General features: G+C 34.6%; 1 protein-coding gene across 1 annotated transcript in view; it reads left to right on the top strand.

Moving 5' to 3' along the window:
* The window catches only part of zip (myosin heavy chain 10), a 380,860-nt gene that overhangs the window by 341,283 nt on the left and 19,140 nt on the right, over nt 1-20,437 (top strand). Inside the window, exons 32-35 of the mRNA XM_090375898.1 lie at nt 11,897-12,109; nt 12,497-12,658; nt 19,177-19,394; nt 20,294-20,417. Coding sequence (XP_090232024.1) covers nt 11,897-12,109; nt 12,497-12,658; nt 19,177-19,394; nt 20,294-20,417 — 717 coding nt within the window. The remainder of the gene's footprint in view (nt 1-11,896; nt 12,110-12,496; nt 12,659-19,176; nt 19,395-20,293; nt 20,418-20,437) is intronic.

The following is a 20,437-nucleotide window of genomic DNA, read 5'->3' as shown; positions in this document are numbered from 1 at the left end:
TATGTAAGTTACTGAAACAATGTTTTAATTACTTTTGTTTTTCTTAGTTTCTTCAAATGGTCATTTAAATATTCCCCATTGTCGAATGATATGCAATTTTGAGTTCAGCAGCAATTTTTATGTGGCATAACAGGGATTTTTATTTTTGATATTGGCAGTCAGTGAAACCACACTTTTAATTTTTGTTCCTTCATGCAAGATATTATGCTGTTTTTAATAAAAAATAAATAAATAAATAAATGTGAAAATCAGGTCTAATACTGTAAAATTTTAACCAACAGCATAAGTGGATAACGAGCTAATTTTTTTTTTCCTATATATACAAAAAAAAAAAAATAAATAAATATATATATATATATATATATATATATATATATAGGGCGTCTCTATACTACACGGCATAACTTCAGAATGAGGTCCTCATATGTAGACAATAAAAATATTTTATATCAACATAGTTCAGGAAATGCTTGGTTTCCAAGTTTTGAAGGTCTGTCTATGACACTTAACTGTTCACATCACCTTATAGTAATTGTTCAAAATGTCCACCTTCTGCCTGAATACAGGCCTCACATCGTCTCATGGACTCGCATATTGTCTCATAACCTGCCACAATTCGATTGCGGAGAGTTTCCACATCAGCTACCGGAGTCGAATACACCAATGACTTTAAATGGAGTCACAAGAAGAAATCTAGTAGGTTTAAATCAGATGAGTGTGGAGGCCAGGCAGTTGGTCCACCTCTACCTATCCACCGACCAGGAAACCTTCGATTCAGGTAATTTCGGGATAGGTGGCTGAAATGTGCGGGAGTGGCATCGTGCATGAAGTGTACTTGTTGACGAATGATCAGTGGCGTGTCATCCAAGAAGTCAGGCATGATGTTTTCCAGAAAGTTTCTGTACACCTGCCCTGTGAGTTTATTTGGAAGTACATGGGGCCCAAATAACTTATCACCAAAAACATCTGCCCAGATGTTGAGGCTAAACCGCTGTTGATGTGATGGAAGAATTGCATGTGGGTTTTCCTCAGCCCATACATGCTGATTGTGAAAGTTTTGGATTCTGTCTCGTGTGAACTGTGCTTCATCTCTGAATATCACTAAGGCAGGAAAGTGAGGAGTTGTACCACACTGCTGCAAGAACCACTGGCAGAACATTACTCGCACAGGGTAATCTGCTGGTCACAAGGCCTGTACCTATTGCAGATGGTAAGGATACAGTTGATGTTCTCGCAACACTCCAAATAGTCAAACGTTGAACAGCCAGTTGCATTGCTTTTCTGCATGTGCTGATTCCAGGAGTGGCATGCAAAACATCCAAAATCTCCTCTACTTCAGGAGTCGTCCTCTGTCGGCAGCACGAGATGTAAAGGTCTCATGTTCACAAAGGTGGCGATGGATACCTTCAAATGTTTTCCTGTCTGGACATCTTTGTTCTGGAACCTTTCGTGGTACAAATGACGAGCCTCCAGAGCATTGCCATCTGCCAAACCATACATAAAGTGCATATCCGCTTGCTCCTGATTTGAGTACATGGTCGGAATAGAAAACAACCAGATTCTGTCAGTACCTTGTGATGAAGGAAATCACCTGTGGGAGATAAGACATTCCGGTTAATAACTCGGGAACCAAGCATTTCTGGAACTATGTTGATATAAAATATTTTTGTCTACATATGAGGAACTCGTTCCTGAAGTTATGCAGTGTATTTTTGAGAGAGAGAGAGAGAGAGAGACTGTGTGTGTGTGTATATATGAGTAGGAAATAGAAAAAGAGAAAAGCAAGAAAGAGAGACAGAAAACGAAACAGGAATTGCACCTGAATGCGTAAAGTTGCAAAGACAGGATACAAAAAGATATGATGATCAAATTAGAAGTAATTAATAAAAAAAAATACAAAAATGGAGAAGTAAATAACACAAGGTGCCGAGCCTGAAAGAGAAGAGAATGAGAAATTTAAAGAAAAAGAATGTTAAAAAAAAAAAAAAAAAAAAATTATATAGAATTAACAAGCCAATCATATGTACATGAGCTGAAAGGGAAAGAAGAAATTAATCAATGTTAAATAAGTGAGCATCAAAATGAGGGTGGTAGGAAAGGTAAATGGGGGGGGGGGGACTTTTGATGCAAACTAAATAAAATTGGTACATAGATCAGGTAATATAACAAAGGGGGGGGGAGATAAAACCTCCAACAACATAAGTAAGGTAGCCCCAACGCAGTGTATGAAATTAAAATAAAATAAAATTGGAACTATTAGTGCAATACGAGGGCGATTCGGACATTCCTACTTTTCTTATTCTTGCAATTTTTGCCTCCTTTATTTTTATTACCCTTTTCCCTCCCTTACCCTGCATTATTTCCCATTTCTATACCACTGCCTGTTACTCTTAAAATACATAAAATCGCCTTTTCGTCTTTTTCAAAACACTTTTCAAAACTTTTCGTCCTTTAGATGATTCAGAATTTACATTACATTTTATACTTTTAAGCCATGTACATGAAAATAAGGGCTTTTACATTTTAATTTGTTTTAATTTTATTTTAATTTAATTTAATTTAATTACATACACTGCGTTGGGGCTACCTTATGTTGTTGGAGGTTTTATCTCCCCCCCCCCCCCCTTTTTTTTTTTTTTTTGTTATTATATTTTAATCTTTCCTCCATCAACATAAGTTTCATAGAAATGCAGTGTTTTGGTACATGATCAGGTGTAGTCCCCTGATGAATTACCTGATCTTATGTATCAATTTTATTTAGTTTGCATCAAAAGGGGTTTTTTTCCTATTTACCTTTCCTATCACCCTCATTTTGATGCTCACTATTATTTAACATTGATTAATTTCTTCTTTCCCTTTCAGCTCATGTACATATGATTGGCTTGTTAATTCAGCCTTTAATTCTATATAATGGTTTTTTTTTTTTTTTTTTTTTTTTTTTTAGGTTCTTAACATTCTTTTTCTTTTAATTTCTCATTATCTGCTCTTTCCCTCTATTAGGCTTGGCACCTTGTGTAATTTACTTCTCCATCTTTTGGTATTTTTTATTAATTACTTCTAATTTTATCATTATTTACACCACACACACACACACACACCCCCACCATTCTATATATGGGATATTGTATCAGGCCATGACACTGATTTCCATCAGAGCTGTTTTGCGTATGAAAATTGCTCCTGTTTGGCGGGGGGGGGGGTCTTTTTTTGAAGTGTGTGTAGATAGATAGATGCCATAAATTTGCAGCCCCCCAACTCTTGGAGATTTATAATTATTAATAAGAAAACAAATAAAGCAACATATCATGAGTATTAAAAATAAAAATCATAAACAAAAATTAATTCAGATAAAAATATCTCATGGAGGTGAAGTCTGATTTGAGTTGCTTAACATTGAGATAAAGAGCTCAGTCTCCATCAGAGAGAGAGGAAGCAGGCCAGGAGGAGCACAAGTAACCAATGGATGATTTAGTCATAGGCATTTCTACTGGCAAGGTCATGAGAGTTTAAAACAAAAGAAGATTCTGTTTTTTCTTCATTGAGGAAGTACTTAATGGCTGCATGTGACTATGTAGTGCACAAGTTCCCATTCAAAAGTGCTCTTATAAATGATGCACTGCCAGTTTTATCAACTGGCAGTGCATCATATTCAAACTTGAAAGTTTTTGGGGACAGGTTTCCATGTCATTAAAAATAAAAGAAATAGATGAAGCAAAGATGTTTTGCAGCATCAGTTTTGTTATTTCAGTATGAGACCCGACCTGACACTATTATGAAAGAAGAATTGATGTACAGTGGTTCTTGTTTGAGGAACTTAATTACACAAGGAAGCTTGCATATTTGTAACATTAGATACCGATCTGAAGAAAAACTATTGATCATAATCCTCCAATTGCATGACCCCCCCCCCCACATTCGATCTTCATCTTGCCTTTAATCCCAACATGTTCCAGCTTATACAGTAACCTCTCACAAGTGACAGTCAAATGCTCTGCTAAAAATCTAGTATTATTAAAATTAACATTATATTGTGAAATAGTGTGTTAATTTTATACTGCAGACCTGTGAATATGTAGATTACTGAAATAAACCATATTTATTATTATTAATATCAGTTTATTTCCAAATAAATGTCCCTTTACAGCTATCCAGCTAGAGAACACATGTTGCATGATAATATTGAATAAATATTGCCATATTATTTACAATTTATATACAAAGTACTCAAATGATATAATACATGGCCTAAAACAGCATCCGATTACATATTTACACAATCATAGATGCATAAATACAACAATATGTGGATAATGTAGCATCACTGAAATTATATCACCTAGAGCTTGACAAGGGCATACATATCTGCTAGGGAAGATCTGTAGGTTTTTCCCTTGCACAGCTTCTGAAAGTCAATGGATAATCTATTAAATATTTCGATGGAATTAAATGGAAACATTATCCAGGGAGGTCATGCTATACAGTTGAGATCTGTATGGGAGTGTGCTGGTATGACTTCTATTATGGTCTTGATGATCTGGCAAAGATATCCCAGATATCAGGTGAGTTTAATTTTCTGGATAGAAGCTGAACAAAGATCATGAGGTTCCTAGAGATGATGTGATACTTCCAAGGCACATATTTAGATTAGAGAGCATGACAAATTTTGAGATTGTAGGTGGTAGGTGTGCAGTCTTATTTTTATCATTTTAAAATCCAGTATTCCATGGATAGGAACCTGGTTTGTTAAGATGGGGTGCAGAGGACCATATAGTTGAGGCATACAATGGAATTGGGGTTATGCGATGAAGAATATAGTTGATAAGATGTGGATTATGGAAGTTGGAAAGCTCCTGTTTCACTGCCCATGTAGCTGCATGTCTTTTTCCGAGTGGCATTAAAATGAAGCAAGAACGTAAGGTCTTTGTCCCAGGTGAGGCCCAAATCATTATGCTGTGTGACATTTTTTAACTAAGGAGTTCCCAATCATGATGTTCAAATCATTTATATTTCTCTTTTTAGTGATAGTAAGTTGAGCAGTTTTTTCTTTGTTTATGGAGAGCTCAATCGCACAAAGGTAATTTTCAAGTTCTTGTAACTGTCAGTTGGAGATCACTGTGGAGAGACTGGAGGAATTTTATAACAAAAAGAACTTTAAATCATCGGCATATGTGTAAAGTTAGCATGATTTGCAAAGAAGGGTTCTAAAGATGTGGAAGAGACAACACCCCCTTGGGAGAGCCCTCTGGAGCAGATAATTTAATAGTGATGGTTAGGATCTCTTATCCACAGGGTCCTGGACTGTAGGAGCTTCTTAAGAAGATCTAATAGGTGGCTAGAGATTTTGAAGTAATCGCCTAGTATTATGGAGATATTCTTCATTTAGTGTATATCTTCAAATGGCCACATGACCATTCCTGATTAGCAGTTGGTTATTGGCCACTGGCAATAATTTTGAAGTGTAAAATTTAATCAAACATTTAATTTATCTTAAGTTATAAATTGTGAAATGGCCGATTAGTTAAATATGTTTAGATTTTGTATGTGTGAGCAATTTTCTCATTGCTGATGTTAAAATGCTCATGCTCATTGCAGGACTGCTCATTATCATGTGATCAATTCCTTTTTGTTGTATTATGGAAATTTACGTAGTTGACCAAGTGCCCACATTCTCTTTTTACATCAGTTTAGATTTTGCTATTTCAGGTTTTGGAATAAATGAAGAACACACTCGTCTTCCATTTACTGAGCACTGGAAAATGTGTTAGTGGGAAAATTGCTGACAGTTTTTGTAGCGTTTCATTACATTTGCCAAAATGGCTTGTATGTTTATTTTCTGATTTGACCTTTATAATGCAATTATAAATCTAAGTATAATGGACATGTCACTGTGTTCTAGCTTCAAATCAGGATTTAATTTGTAATGTTGGTAAAATTATATTTAAGTTAAATCAGAACAGCCATACCTTTTCTGGATATTTATTATAACAACTCTTCTTTGGTGAAAGAAAGTAAGCTATTTATGTATACACAACATGTTATGCCACATGAACAGTTAGGTCCTACCTGCAGGATTGCTAATAAATGAATTTGATATAATTCCTATATGCTATTATATTATGAATCAACAGGGGATTACCTTTATTTTAGATATAGGAAGCTTCTTTTCCAACTCTCCTAGTCCAACTCGCTAATAATTCATGGGGAAGGCGATATCAATTCTGCAAAACATGTGGAACATCTTCCCCACTGTCAGAACTGTAGTGTTCAGACCGTGCAGTCTCAACAATGAGCACTCAAGACTTCTGTCTTCAAACACCATACCTCTGGCAGCAAGGAAACCATTACGTGGATTGGCATAAAATTAGATTTTTTGAAGGTCTAAACTGCTTAATAAATATGGACCGATTATTTATTTTGGTCCTGTAGCTGGACTTCAGCGTTAAATTTAGGGGTCTAAAAAAAATTGAATGGGGGGGATTATTCTCTACATTCCTTAAGTCAGACTAGAACTTTTCGGGGCGTCAAGTTCACAGGAATAGAGCAACTCGCAATTAATCCGAAACTTTTGTCTTATGTTGTAGTGTTTGTTCTTCACGCATGCGTATAAGTGACCAATCGTCGGACAATAGGAATGGTCTACGGACATTGATTGAAGTTTCATGTAGTTTCATCTCTAAGGTTTCCGCAATAAGTAGTTTGGTAGTTGTGTTGAATATTTATAATTTTTGTTTCATTAAAGCTGAATGAATGTCGTTTATTTATTGCGTGGAACGAAAGTTCCAATGCATTTGAATGACCCGCCCGCACAGAAGCTTCGTGTTGTTTTGCTCGAAGCTGTGCCACTCCCATGGTAGATCCTATATAAACAGTGTCTCAATTTTTGCATGGGGTGCTGTATACTAGGTCATGCTGTGATTGGAATGTGGTGTTTGAAGGTCGATTTCTGAAGAATGTGTATAATTTGTTCATGGGTTTTGCTATGATTTTCATGTCGGTTCCCTTGCATATTTGGTTAAGTTTGTACCAGTATTTGACATATGGAATGGTGATGAAATGTATTTTGGTCTTGTCATATTTCTGTGCAATGTTTGTTGCGAGGTTGTTATTTATTTTATCACGGGCTATTGTTTTAACTTTGTTTACATAGTTAGTGGGTAACCCCTATTTGAGAATCTTTTGGTTAATTCATTTATTTCAGTGGTTAGAGAAATCTGAGTGGAAGAATATTTAAAGGCGTTAAGAAATTGGTTCAGCATGACTGATTTTTTGTATGGTTGGGGATGATAACCGTGGAAATGCAAAAGCATCCCCTTATTAGTGGGTTTTCTATATATGCTGAAATTTAGTTTTTGGTCTAATCTGTGTATGGTAAAATTAAGGAAATTTATGGAGTGGGTTTCTGCTTCAATTTCTAATTCAAATTTTAATCTTTGATGGATGTTATTAAAAACCTGTAGAATATTGTTTATGGTCAAATGATTTGTGATAATTAGGATGTCATCCAGATATCTTCTGTAATATGTGATCTTTGGTATAAATGGATCAAGATGGATCTTTTCTAATTTGTCTAAGTTTAGTTCAGCAATGAGTCCACTGATGTTTAGGCCCAATGGGAGGCCGAAAATCTGTCTATATATTTTTTCTTGAAAGAGAATGTAATTAGCATTTACTAATAGTTTTGTTAGTTTGGATATTCTGTCTTTGGGGAGTCTGGTGTTATTAATTTTTATGTTGTCATTGTTTAAGTAGGCCCAGACTATGTTTAAGGCATAAGGTACATTTATGTTAGTGTATAGTGAAGTCACATCCAGTGAATATAACTTCATATCCTCCTTGATATGGAGATCTTTGAGGTTCATGAATAAAGCATCATAGTTTTTTATGTTATATGTTAGGAGTTCTCAGAGTGGTTTTAGAATTGGGTAGATGAACATGGCTAAGGAAGCAAAACCTGAATCCTTATATGACACGATTGGACGTATTGGGTATCCTGTTTTGTGTAATTTTACTTGGCCGAATAAGGTTGGGATATTGTATGTGTGGGCTTTAATTTGTTTAAGTTGGATCATAGTGATGTGGTCACCTTTCCTTATAGGTGGTGAGCATTTTGTTATATTTGTTAACTAAGCTGTTGAACTCTGATGGTGCAACCTCTTCGTATGTCGTTGTGACATTCTCTTTCAAGAAAAAATATACAGACAGATTTTCGTTGCTCCTTAAAAAAAAAAAAATGCTCCTTAAAAAAAAAAAAACACATCCTCATTTAGGTAAAAAAGAGTTATTTTGCTGTGGTGGCTCTGTCATGCTCTTCTGACACATGAACCATTGCACCCATCACTTTTCATTTCATTACAACATTTTGTAATGAATGGTTTGGGAATGGTGATTCAACCGTGAAATTCCTGTTTGAATAATGTTCTCTTTGTGATATGGGCACCAAAAATTGCTTTCCCAGACCTCTTGTATAATGATACATGAGGTCTAGGAATGTACATCTACATCACATCTAACGCTGCCAAAGAATAATTATAGGTAGCATTGGGTGTGTAGATGTTCCAGGCAACATGACTCAGTATTTAGATATCTCTTTTCCAAATGCATATCTCCTTACTCTGTGTTTGCCTTTGGCACAGCCTCTGCTTTTAAATCCATCTGATTAAAATCTGATTAAAACTGTGAGCAGTATTCAGATGGATAGATTCTCTTTGTTTTAATTTTTTTTTTGAATATGAGAGGCTCAGAAATCCATATGCTTTTTTGTTTCTCACTGCTTGTTCATATTCCAGTTTGTTGAGTTTGCCATATTTCCATATGGCATATCAATTATCAATGATATTTTTATCTTCTGCAACATTATTAATGGTTTTCTAAGAACTTTGAGACCATAACTCACCCACTGTAGGCCTGGTACTCAATCATTCATTGAATCTAATCCTGTTTTTCTCATTTTTTTTGTACTGATTATGTAGACAATGTGCATAAAAATCCCAAGAAGAATATATACAGTTTATTGTATTAGCAATATTTTTCTATACAGATATCTCTCAAGTTGCATGGACAATGCATTTCTGGAAATTTTTGTGCAAGGCAAAATCTGTCTCTCAAGGTTATTTTCTCTTTAAAAAAATAGTAAATTAAGACTCGGTTACATTGTGGATCAGACTGACTTGTTTTTTTCCATGGAAGTACTTTGTGTTATATTATTATATATTATTATATATGCTATCATTTTATAAGCATATTATATATGCTTATAAAATGATATGCAATCATATTCAGGGTGTATGTGCACATGTGTTAAATACAGGGTGTCCCAAAAGTCACTGTGTATTTTGGTGAAACAGTGTGATTTTAAAATAAATTTAATTATGACAAGTATATTTATTCTTTTTCACATAAAACATGACATGAGTATTTGTATTGTGTTAGAGATGTTATAATTTTTATTAATTTTTTAATGTTTTCTTTTGAGACCCATAATTCATGACAAATGTTCAAGAGCGAATTTTTGTTGTAACATCCTACATCAAAGAAATGAAGTTTTGTGAAATTAGGGAAAGGGAAAGATTTTCAAGATGATTTCGTGGTCCCGGTTCCACAGACAGTGTGATTCGTGCACTGGTGAATAAGTTTAAAAGAACTGTCTTGTGTGTGACAAGGAGAGATGTGGCTGCTCTAGGACAGCGCGTGAAAGCATTAAATCAATTCAAGAAATGTTCGAAGAGGACCCAAAATTATCAGTTAGGGAGGGATCAGACTGAACATACCCAAGACATCAATCAGTTTATAGAATTTTGCATTCGACACTGATGAAAAAGCCCTACCACATCCAACCATTGCATGATGAAAAATCTTCTACATGAAGGAGATTTTTCACGTCAAGCTGCAATGTATGCAGAACTAGTCAATCACAAAATAACAGCTTAACGGACACACTATGAAATCTCTTTGAAAATTTGTCCCTAATTTAACAAAACTTCATTCCGTTGATGCGGGATGTTACAACAAGCATTCACTCTTGAACATTCATCATGAATTATGGGTCTGAAAAGAAAACATTAAAAATTAATAAAATCATAACATCTCTATCACATTACAAATGCTTATGTTTTATAAACTGTTTTATGTAAAACAGTTTCACCAAAATATGCAGTGACTTTTGGGACACTGTATAATAATAAGTTATACTAGAATGTTGAATTGTTGAGTGAAGATTTCCACAACTCTCATAATTCTGTGATTCTCCCAAAATTAATCCACTGTAGATAATTAATTAATCCTATATCTTTGTAGTAACTGTTATTAATGAGTGTTATATTATTTTAACAATAAAATTAAGATTAAATATTCATTTTATTTGTAGGCTTTTTAATCAATAAATAAAACTAGCTTCATTATTCACGACACTTTTTTTTTATATCTAGGAAAAAGTCTTCCACGATTAACTACCTTTTACAATTAACCTTAAAATGATCAAGAAAAATGAAATCATATTTTATGGGAATCTGTGAATTCCCATAAAATGTGACTTTAATATTAATAAAGTAAATAAAGTTGTGTGCAGGCTCTTTGTTGCTGGCAGTTTTCTTTTCTAACTTTCTACACAACTTTTAGTTATAAGAATTCCTATCACATAGGTTAACTTGGAATGTTCCTCAGAATACACTTATTATAATGATGATAATTTTTGCATCTTGTACTTGGGTATATTAATAGATACCTGTACATTGAACATAAAATACCAGAAAAGTAAAAATAAATCAAATTATAGTGTCATATATTTATAGACAGGGTCATCGAAAAAGGTGTCTGCGATTTCCCTTTTATCTTCGGAATATTTGATCGATTGCTGTGATATCGCAGCAGCAAACAGTGTGGTAACTCACTAAGTTTTATTTGACACCTCAACAATGACCTTGGCTGCGCTGTGAGTGTGCGTAGAATGACTTGTACGTGCACCACCTCAGTCAGTGTCAGTAAGATGGCCACCAAGAAGTCCTGACCTGACACCATTAGACTTTTTTGTGGGGCTACCTATGGAACATCATCTATGCAGATTAGATTCACGATCTGCACTATTTAAGAGAGACGACCACAGCTGCAATAGCAACCGTTATGCCGGAAATGATTGAGTGCACATGGACAGAGATCTAGTACCACTTGGATGTTTGCCGAGCAATGAACGGTGCTCATATTGAAATTTAATGGAGTTGGATCCCAATAAAAGTAGGGGAAAAAATTAAATTCGTTGCTTCATTAAAGAAAAACTAGTAATTACTGCATGTTTTTCTGTGCCACTGAACGGTCACTGATATTTGCTGGACAGTGTCCTCGCATATATATATATATATTATTTGTTTGCCACTGATATTGGCGTTAAATCGAAGTGCTTCAAACAATAAGAACTACATATAGTAATTATTTTAGCATTAAGAAATTGAACAATACTGAGGTATGAAGTAAAACTTGAGATATTCCTTTAGATATTAACAAATAAATCAATTGATTGATTTAAATATTTGCATTGTTATATCATGAAATCACGGACACCCTTTTCGATGACCCTGTATATTAAAGCTTATCTTATGTTTTTGGTTGTTAATGGCAAAGCATTTTCCACAGTAACGAGTGTTGGAAACAAATTAATCAAACAAGTTTATTATGTGTCCTTGTAGTGGCTTTGTATAAAAGGTATATTTAATAATATTTGAAAAGTTGTATTGGTTAATTTTGTTCTTTATTGTTTATATAAGAATACCCTTGTTAATGCTGCTTTTTTTTTTTTTTTTTATATCAACAAAATCATTCAAACGTGTGCTTAGATATCTGTATAAGGCCTTGGCCAACACATATAATGATTATGAAGGAAAACATTCCTGTTTCTCTTTTGTCATAGGTTCATGAGCTAGAAAAAGCCAAACGAGCTTTAGAAAGTCAGTTAGCTGAACAAAAAACACAAATTGAAGAATTAGAAGATGAACTCCAGCTGACTGAAGATGCAAAACTAAGGCTTGAGGTAAATATGCAAGCCATGAAGTCACAGTTTGAAAGGGATCTACAAGCCAAAGATGAACAAGCTGAAGAAAAGAGGAGAGCATTATTGAAACAGGTAAGTTGCAGTCATGCTGTTAATAGCTGTTTTACAAAAAGCTTACATTTTATATGTTGACATACATTAGTAGAAAAATTTTCATTCAGTGAGCTTTATAAGGATAAAAAGTAATTTATTCATAATATTGTAAAAGTACTAGCAAAAAAAAGTTGTTCCCCCCAATCATATATCAGTAATTTCATCTAGGATTTAAATTAAATAACAACAAATGCAGTTTAAAATGGTTTTTAATTTAGTGCTTCTTACCTCTTTCAGGAATGTTTTGGTGAGAAATATCCAAATCCTGATATTATGTACAATTAAGTTTATTATTGAAAAATAGACATTACACGAATATATATGTATGGATCATTATGCTGATAATTAAGACTGTTCTCATTATAGGTGCGTGATTTAGAGTCTGAGCTAGAAGATGAAAGAAAACAACGAGCGGCTGCTATTAGTGCTCGTAAGAAATTAGAAGGTGATTTCAGAGACTTAGAACAACAGTTAGAGATGGCCAGTAAGGTTAAAGAAGATGCTTTAAGGCAGCTGAAAAAGCTGCAGGTAAGGACTTTAAATTAAAAAATCAGATTAATGTGAATTTAATGAAAATATTAAGGGCTATTACAGAATAGCTGAGTAAATGTACTGTGAGAAAACTTGTACCTATTACAAATATTTTTGTAATGTTCCTTTTAAGGTTCCCCCACTTTTTTTTTTTTTTGTGCATCTATCCTGATGTTCTCACTTTCTTGATCTGTCTTGCAGACCCCTCCTTCCCCCTAGCTATCCCCTCTTTCAAAAAAAAAAAAAAAAGCAGCAAAAAATATTAATAGTACAAATTGAATTATACAGATTTGAGATAAAAGACACAAATATTATTTCATTGTGCAAAGGAACTAACATTAAAGAAACAAACTCTGGAATAGGCATAATGCAAAACCTGAGTTCAGAATAAAACACACACAATGTTGTGTTCTGAACTCAAGGATGCAAAAAAAAAAAAAAAAAAAAATTAAATGGAGATCCCTCATTTAGGGATCTCCATTTAATTTAGGTTAGGGATCCTCATTTAAATGTCTTTTCTTTTTCCAGAGTTAAAAAGAAAAAAAAAAAAAAAAACACAGCTTCTGGCTTATGATTCCTCATCTTATAGCATTAAGAAATTTTATTCCCTTTTGTGTTGATTTGCAACATAACAGTTGCAACAATTTTTAATGAATTTACATATTTTTATTACAAAGGTTTATAAGGTGTGGAGAGTTTCTTAAAACAGAAAAGAGGAATATTTCAGAAATATGGAGTACATTCTTTGATTTGCTAAAAAGGAGCCAGAAACATGACTAAATAAGAAGAAAAGATGATATTGGCATAATTTTTTTGCGGGATACTTTTTTGTGTTATTGATATTAGTAGTGGCAAACTTATGATTGATATAAGTTTGCCACTTTGATATAAGTAAATAAGGTTATACAGAATCAGTAAAAAAAAAAAAAAAAAACACTTTGTTAGCTCATCCCTGCAACTAATTTTAAAATTTAAATTTGTTTCATTGTGTGTTTGTGTCATCCAATGACAAGTGAGGATGCCTATCAGCATTTTAGTATTAGTAGTGGTAAATGGCACAAGAAAGAAAGCTTATTAATGAGGTAGAAAAGGTCATGGAGAATGTAAAGTATGGGAAAGCAGCAGATGTACTGATGAAATCAGACTTGAAATAATGTAACTGATGTCACAATAATTACATTGCATTATTTCAGGAGGATAATCATGGAGGATTGGAGCAATATGTATTAATTTTACAAATCTATAAAAAGGAAATAATTTCCAAATATGGAAATTACAAGAAATTATTATTGAATTTCACTCCTTAGTATACCAGATAAAATCTATGCCAGTATCGTTGAGAAGACAGAAAATTTAACAACTGGCTCGTGTGAGCCGGTTGTTATAGCTATAAACTATAGAGCGGCATGCACTTCAATTCAGAATGGCTAGTGGCATTTGGATGGTAAGCTTGTATATGGTGACATGGAAAATTTAGCCGGACTATGCTTATTTCAGCACCCTTTGCACTTTGTTTCCCCCACTCCCTTCCCTCCACAGCAGCCTCTGTAGGGATGCTCTCCACTAGCAATTTTACAGGAATCTTATTTCCAACAAACATCTGCTTAATTTTGCCTTCTTAAGGTAATAACATTCCCATGCTCTACGTCTGTCAAAGATTTTGCATTTCTAGAATTGTCATGAACTGGGTAAAATTAAGTGAATGTTTGTAATAATGGAATTCATTTATACTTTCGAGGGATTTTATTCTCATAAAGGGAGAAACCACTGCATAGTTTTCAGGGGAGGGGGGAAGCAGGACTGATGCTGTTCACACTGACTGTCTGTAACCCTGTGGCTCACTGTCTGAAGAATTCTCCACCGAGGAGTACTGGCAGATTCCAGGTGAAACACCAGCAAGTGCCTTTGGACTTGACTTAACAACCAACCCAACATCCATCTGGATGCAAAGACACTGTCCAGCAAATATCAGTGACACAGAAAAACATGCGGTAATTACTAGTTTTTCTTTAATGAAGCAACGAATTTAATTTTTTTCACCTACTTTTATTGGGATCTAACTCCCATTAATTAAATCATGGTTGAATTGCAACCATAGATCGGTTACGTGATATTTAAATCATTTCGTCAAGTGTGTGTGTGTGTGTGTGCGCGCGCGCGCGCAGTCGAACCTCAATTTAGTGCCATTATTTGTTTGCCACTGATATTGGCGTTAAATTGAAGTGCTTCAAACAATAAGAACTACATATAGTAATTATTTTAGCATTAAGAAATTGAACAATTATGACATTTGCACCAGAAAAAAGGGGATATTGGAATATATTTGTGCATATGAATGATATAAAGAAATATAATGCAGATAGAAAAATATTTTGGGATTACCCAGATATGCAAAGTAAAGGTTAATATTTATGTGAAATAAAATTTACTTCATGTACAATAATTGTCTAATATGAAGGAGTTTAATTATGCATGGGTGATGCACACACATCATTTCTACTACCAAGGTTGTTTTAATTATCTCGATCTCATTGTGAATACCTTCATGAGTTGCCACGGTATTGCACTAACTCGAATAAGTGACAGTTCACCTATGGAGAAGACTAATGTTACTTATTATCGGCTGATACCACCACCCACAGGGCACTGTTTCAAAGCTTATTGGCTTCTCATCAGTTGGTGGGCTTTTAAATTATCTAGTATATTGAAAAAACATGAGTTATGCATTACAGGATTTTACAATGTAAATAAAAATACAGGGTTGTTAAAATTAAAGTATCCCTATGTAGAGGGCTCTGGAGCAAGTTCTAGGCCTCGTACTGAAGAGAAATTTGGACAACAGGTACAATGAAGAATGCACTCGCCATTTATTGGGATAAAAAATTAGTTACAAAAATTTGTCACTATATGGTGCTGTGAAAATACAAATCACTTGAATAGCACTACAGTTGTTTGTTGTGTCCTCTATTTTGGTCAACAACAATTTCCATTTGAAGAACAGTATTTTCTACAGCAGAATGTAACGTGTCAACTGGAATAGCCAACACAGGATGTCTAATGCTATCCTTCAGATCTGCCAGAGTTTGACATCCTTCCCAATACACCTGATTCTTCAAAAAACCCTACAACCAAAAGTCGCGTGGGGTCAGGTCCGGTAATCGGGGTGGCTAAGATGTCTGGAAACAACGGCTGATGACCCGTTCGTCTATAAAGTGTTGCCTTAGCAATCTTTGGACACAACAATGGATGTGGGGGTGGTGCACCATCCTGCATGAATGTAGTATCCTGAAGTCACCCACGTTGTTGCAGCTCTAGTATTGCAAAATTTGCCAACATTTCATAATATCGTTGTCCAGTGACGGAACAGGTGCGGGGTTCAGTCGGTGTTACCTGTTCAAAAAAAATATGGCCCAATCATGAATGTGGCCGTAAATCCATACCACACCACACTGTCACTTTTGGAGAATGCAGCGGGACCGCTTGGATAACTCGAGGGTTTTCTGTTGTGCGTATTCACTTGTCCATTTAAGCAGAAGTGGGCTTCATCACTCCAAAGGATGTTCCATGGCCAAGTGATATCCGCTGTCATTCACACCAGAAACTGAAATGCGTATGTGAAACAAATATCTGCATCACCGTGCTTTAGCTGCGGTAGCATGTGCATCTTGTAAGGATAGTACCACAACATCTGATGCATTACTAGCCTTACAGTGGAATACGGCATGTCCACTTCACGAGAAACAGCTGGCACACTTGCGCTATCACATGAGATTGACTTGATAAATCCAAGACAGCCATAGCCACATCTTCAACACGAGAGGAGTTCACTCGTTTTCGACCTCTACCTGGTTGAACACCAAGATGTCCTGTCACTTCAAATTTCACAATCATTTTGCGGATAGCAAAGTCATATTTCCACGCCTTATGCGCTTCTGATGCCAGAATTCTCTGATAGCCGCAGCTGCATTGTTACTGTTCTGATAGCACAACTTCACTAATAGTGCCTTTTCCTGTAATGTTGTTGGCATTGCTGCTGTAGTGCAGGCAAACATCTACTGCTTTTCTGTTATACAATAGAGCTGAGTAGTGGCACTGTGGCAATAACTTACGATTATGCAAATAACGTAAGTTATTTGCATATTCGTAACTAAGATAGTTACGCGCCAATACAGTGACAAATTTTGTAACTTTTTTTTTTTTTCCAGTAAATGGCAAGCACATTTTCTCTTCATTGTACCTGTTGTCCAAATTTCTCTTCAGTACAAGCCTTAGAACTTGCTCCAGAGCCCTCTACATAGGGATACTTTAATTTTAACAACTCTGTATATTAAAATTAATTTTTTTCAAAGTACTTATCCAGTTTTGTCTGAATTTTATTTTCATCAGTTTTACCAGAAATGTCCAGAGTTTCATGTTTCATTAGGTCTTTGTCACCTGAGATCATTTCAAGGCATCAACAAATTTTTTGAAGACATACCTTAGCCTCCTTAGCTGTCTCTTTTTGCAAACTGCCATCTCATCTTCACTCTCACTGTCAAATTGAAAGCTCATTTATTTGTATTAATTCCACAATTTCCTCAGTTGTCATTTCTCAAAAAGCAGGCTCTTCTTTGGTAGACTGAATTTTTCAGGATACATAGATGCACTCACAATTGGAAGGTCATCCATGTCTATTTGCAACTCCTGGATAGGATTATCTTCTATTTCATCTAAGGGAACTTTTTCGATAACCCCCAGTGTGAGTGTAACAGTTACTTATTGTTCACAGTGAAACTTCATTCCATGAAAGTTGATCCTATACAATGTGTCTTTCAAGGACAATTCAGGTGAAACATTGTTGATGCTGTCTACTATCTTCTTCACCTGACGTCACCTATAATGTGCCTTAAAACTCTTAATAGTTCCAGCATCAAGAGGCTTTAGGAGACTTGTGCAATTAGGAGGTATAAACTCGATTGCCATATTACTAAGATCCACTTCTTTGGGGCAAGGAACATTATCTAAAGGCAAAAACACATTGCAGTTTTTAATTTTCCCATTTCCTTGTTGAAATTTTGTAGACACTCACAAAATTCTACTGCAGTCATCCATGCTTATTATTATGTCCATATTTCACATAAATTGTATTGAAATTCTTAAAGCACATACAGTAGGAGTCCCTTCATCACTCCTGTCTGCATATTTGTACAGGATGCAAGGGTGACTTTTGCTTGTTTTTTAAAACCCTCTCACAGTACCACTGTATTGTTTTGTCTGGATGCATTCTATGAAAGAGAACTGTTCCATCCATATTATAAATGTCTCATTGATAGTATTTTAAAAAATATAATTCTTTGACAATATTGTCCCACTGATTTCTTGTCAACCTCGGCTGTTTCGTTGAATCAATTAATGGCACTGCTTAAAACTATGCCACTAACTATTGCTGTATGCAAACTCTGTTTTCCCATTAATTTATTTCGCCTGCTCCTTAATTACTTCATTAGTTATCGTTCCTTAACTTGTCCAATCCAAATAACTAATGCATCCTCCAGCTTTTCATGTTTTGGTCCTGTAAGCTGCTTCACTGATTCACTTTTTTGATTCAGCTACTTGTTTTGTTCACTAAGAACATCTCCAACACATCACTGACTTATTGGTTTTATTGGTTTATCCCATACAGCAGAAAAATGGCCTGCAATCATCTGCTCTGGGTATTTTTATTTGTAACTGCACACCTCTTTCTTTTCAATTACATTCAAACTGCACTCTTCCTCATTTTAAGGTCAGTATTCTTGAATTAGCTTTAATGAATATAGAGAAAAAGTTACTCTGTAAACTTGATATTTAATGGTAATAATATCAAAATATGTTCATTAATAATGTTCAAAAAAATACCTGTAACAAAAAAGCTGTAACAAATGCAGGAAGGCACTTGAAGCATGAAAGAAAAATGCTCTTTCTTTCGTATTAGAACCCATTCTCACAGTAGGAGACAAGTGCAGGGAATGCTTAAAAATGTGAAAAAGGTGGGAAACTAAGTGGTGCAGAAATTCCCCTAGTCCACTTTCTTATTTGCAGGGCCAAAAATAAACATCTGCTTCAAAAAATTCATGATGGTTTGAAAAATACCACTGGTTGACTACATCCCATAAATAAAGACTAGGCAGACTGGTACACAGGTTTGGTGTTGAATTGGGTTCATTTGCAATGAAAAATTGTGCATTTATAATTCACATATAAGGTAGATTGCTGAGGTGGTGCTTTACCAAGGGATTCCCCTATTAATATTTATTGAGAAGATCAGTTCACAAGTATTCATTGGCACTTTATATTACAGAAGGTAATGTAATATAGGGGTGTTATATCTAGGTTTGAATATTTTTTTTTGTTTTGTAGAACGATATTAAAAGAATGTTATCTACTGTATATCAAAAACAATGTGGCCACATTAAAAATTTATTTTAAAAGTTTAAAAATAAAAATTCAAGCAAATATTCATAATTGTAAATTAACCTCTTTAAATTTTTTAAAAGGGCCAGATGAAAGACTATCAACGAGATGCTGAGGAAGCACATGCAGCAAGAGATGAATTAGCTGCTCAAGCCAAAGAAACTGAAAAGAAACTAAAGGCAATGGAGACGGAAATCATCCAGACTCAGGAAGACCTTGCTAATTCTGAAAGAGCTCGTCGTGCTGCAGAGACAGAAAGAGATGAGCTTCAAGAAGAAATCAACAGTAGTGCTTCAAGAGGGTATGTAGTGTGTGTTAATTTGAATATAAATTATAAGATTAGAACATTATGTGTGTGCGCACACATGCATACATTGATTATTCAATTTGCAGTATGGAACTACTATAATTTTAATCACGCAAGATCCTACCAGTCCTCTCTCCTTTTTGAAATAATCTTCAGAAGTCATATCTTGATAAGTGTTTGAGAATGCTCATTGTAGGTTACAGATTTTTGACCTTCTTAAATGCAGCTCTGCAACTTGAAAGCTGCAGTTTTCTTCAAATACTTGTCTCTGTATGCCTCTGGCATTTCTTTCAGTCTCTATGGTACATCAAACACAAATAGCAAATAATAAAATTTTGCTGAGCCTTCGTGATCATCTATTATGTAGCTCATGAAACAGTTCACACTAATAGTATATAACTTAAGGCCACTTTGAAACTACATGATCCTTGATGCTGTCGCTGACATTCTCTTGGGTATGCCAAGCTGCACTTTCTTTTTTCTGATTTGCCATCCAAAGAAGAATAATCCTTCAACAGGCAAGGTATCTGACATGAATAGACTGGCTCATTTTGTATACCAGTAAATTTTATTTTAAAACTATGCAATCTGTAATGTTTCTCTTTATTTTAACATTATAATGAATACAAGTAGAATAAAATTTAAAAAAAATTGCCAACATTTTAAAATTACATTTTTTAAATAAAATAATGTACATTACCACTCATGTTAATGTTTCAAAATGTTAAATTAGGGGAAAAAGTGTATTCATGTGAAAATTAATCATAGTCAAAAACAATCAGTAATATTTAATGGTTGCACACTCTTATGTTATATATTAAGTTATAAAAAACTTAGCACCACCTTGGCTCTCATTTCTCTGTTTAAATGTAGCTTTCTTTTGCATTACTTAGATCGCTTCTTCAAGATGAGAAACGACGTTTGGAAGCCAGAATCCAACAGTTAGAAGAAGAATTAGAAGAGGAGCAAAGCAGCTCTGAAATATTAATGGATAAGGCCCGTAAATCACAGGGACAGGTATGATAATTAAACTGTTC

This window comes from Mastigoproctus giganteus, chromosome 6 (assembly GCF_048544385.1).
Source record: "Mastigoproctus giganteus isolate SK-2022 chromosome 6, ASM4854438v1, whole genome shotgun sequence".
NCBI lineage: Eukaryota > Metazoa > Arthropoda > Arachnida > Uropygi > Thelyphonidae > Mastigoproctus > Mastigoproctus giganteus.
This window is presented reverse-complemented; position numbering and strand designations above follow the sequence as displayed.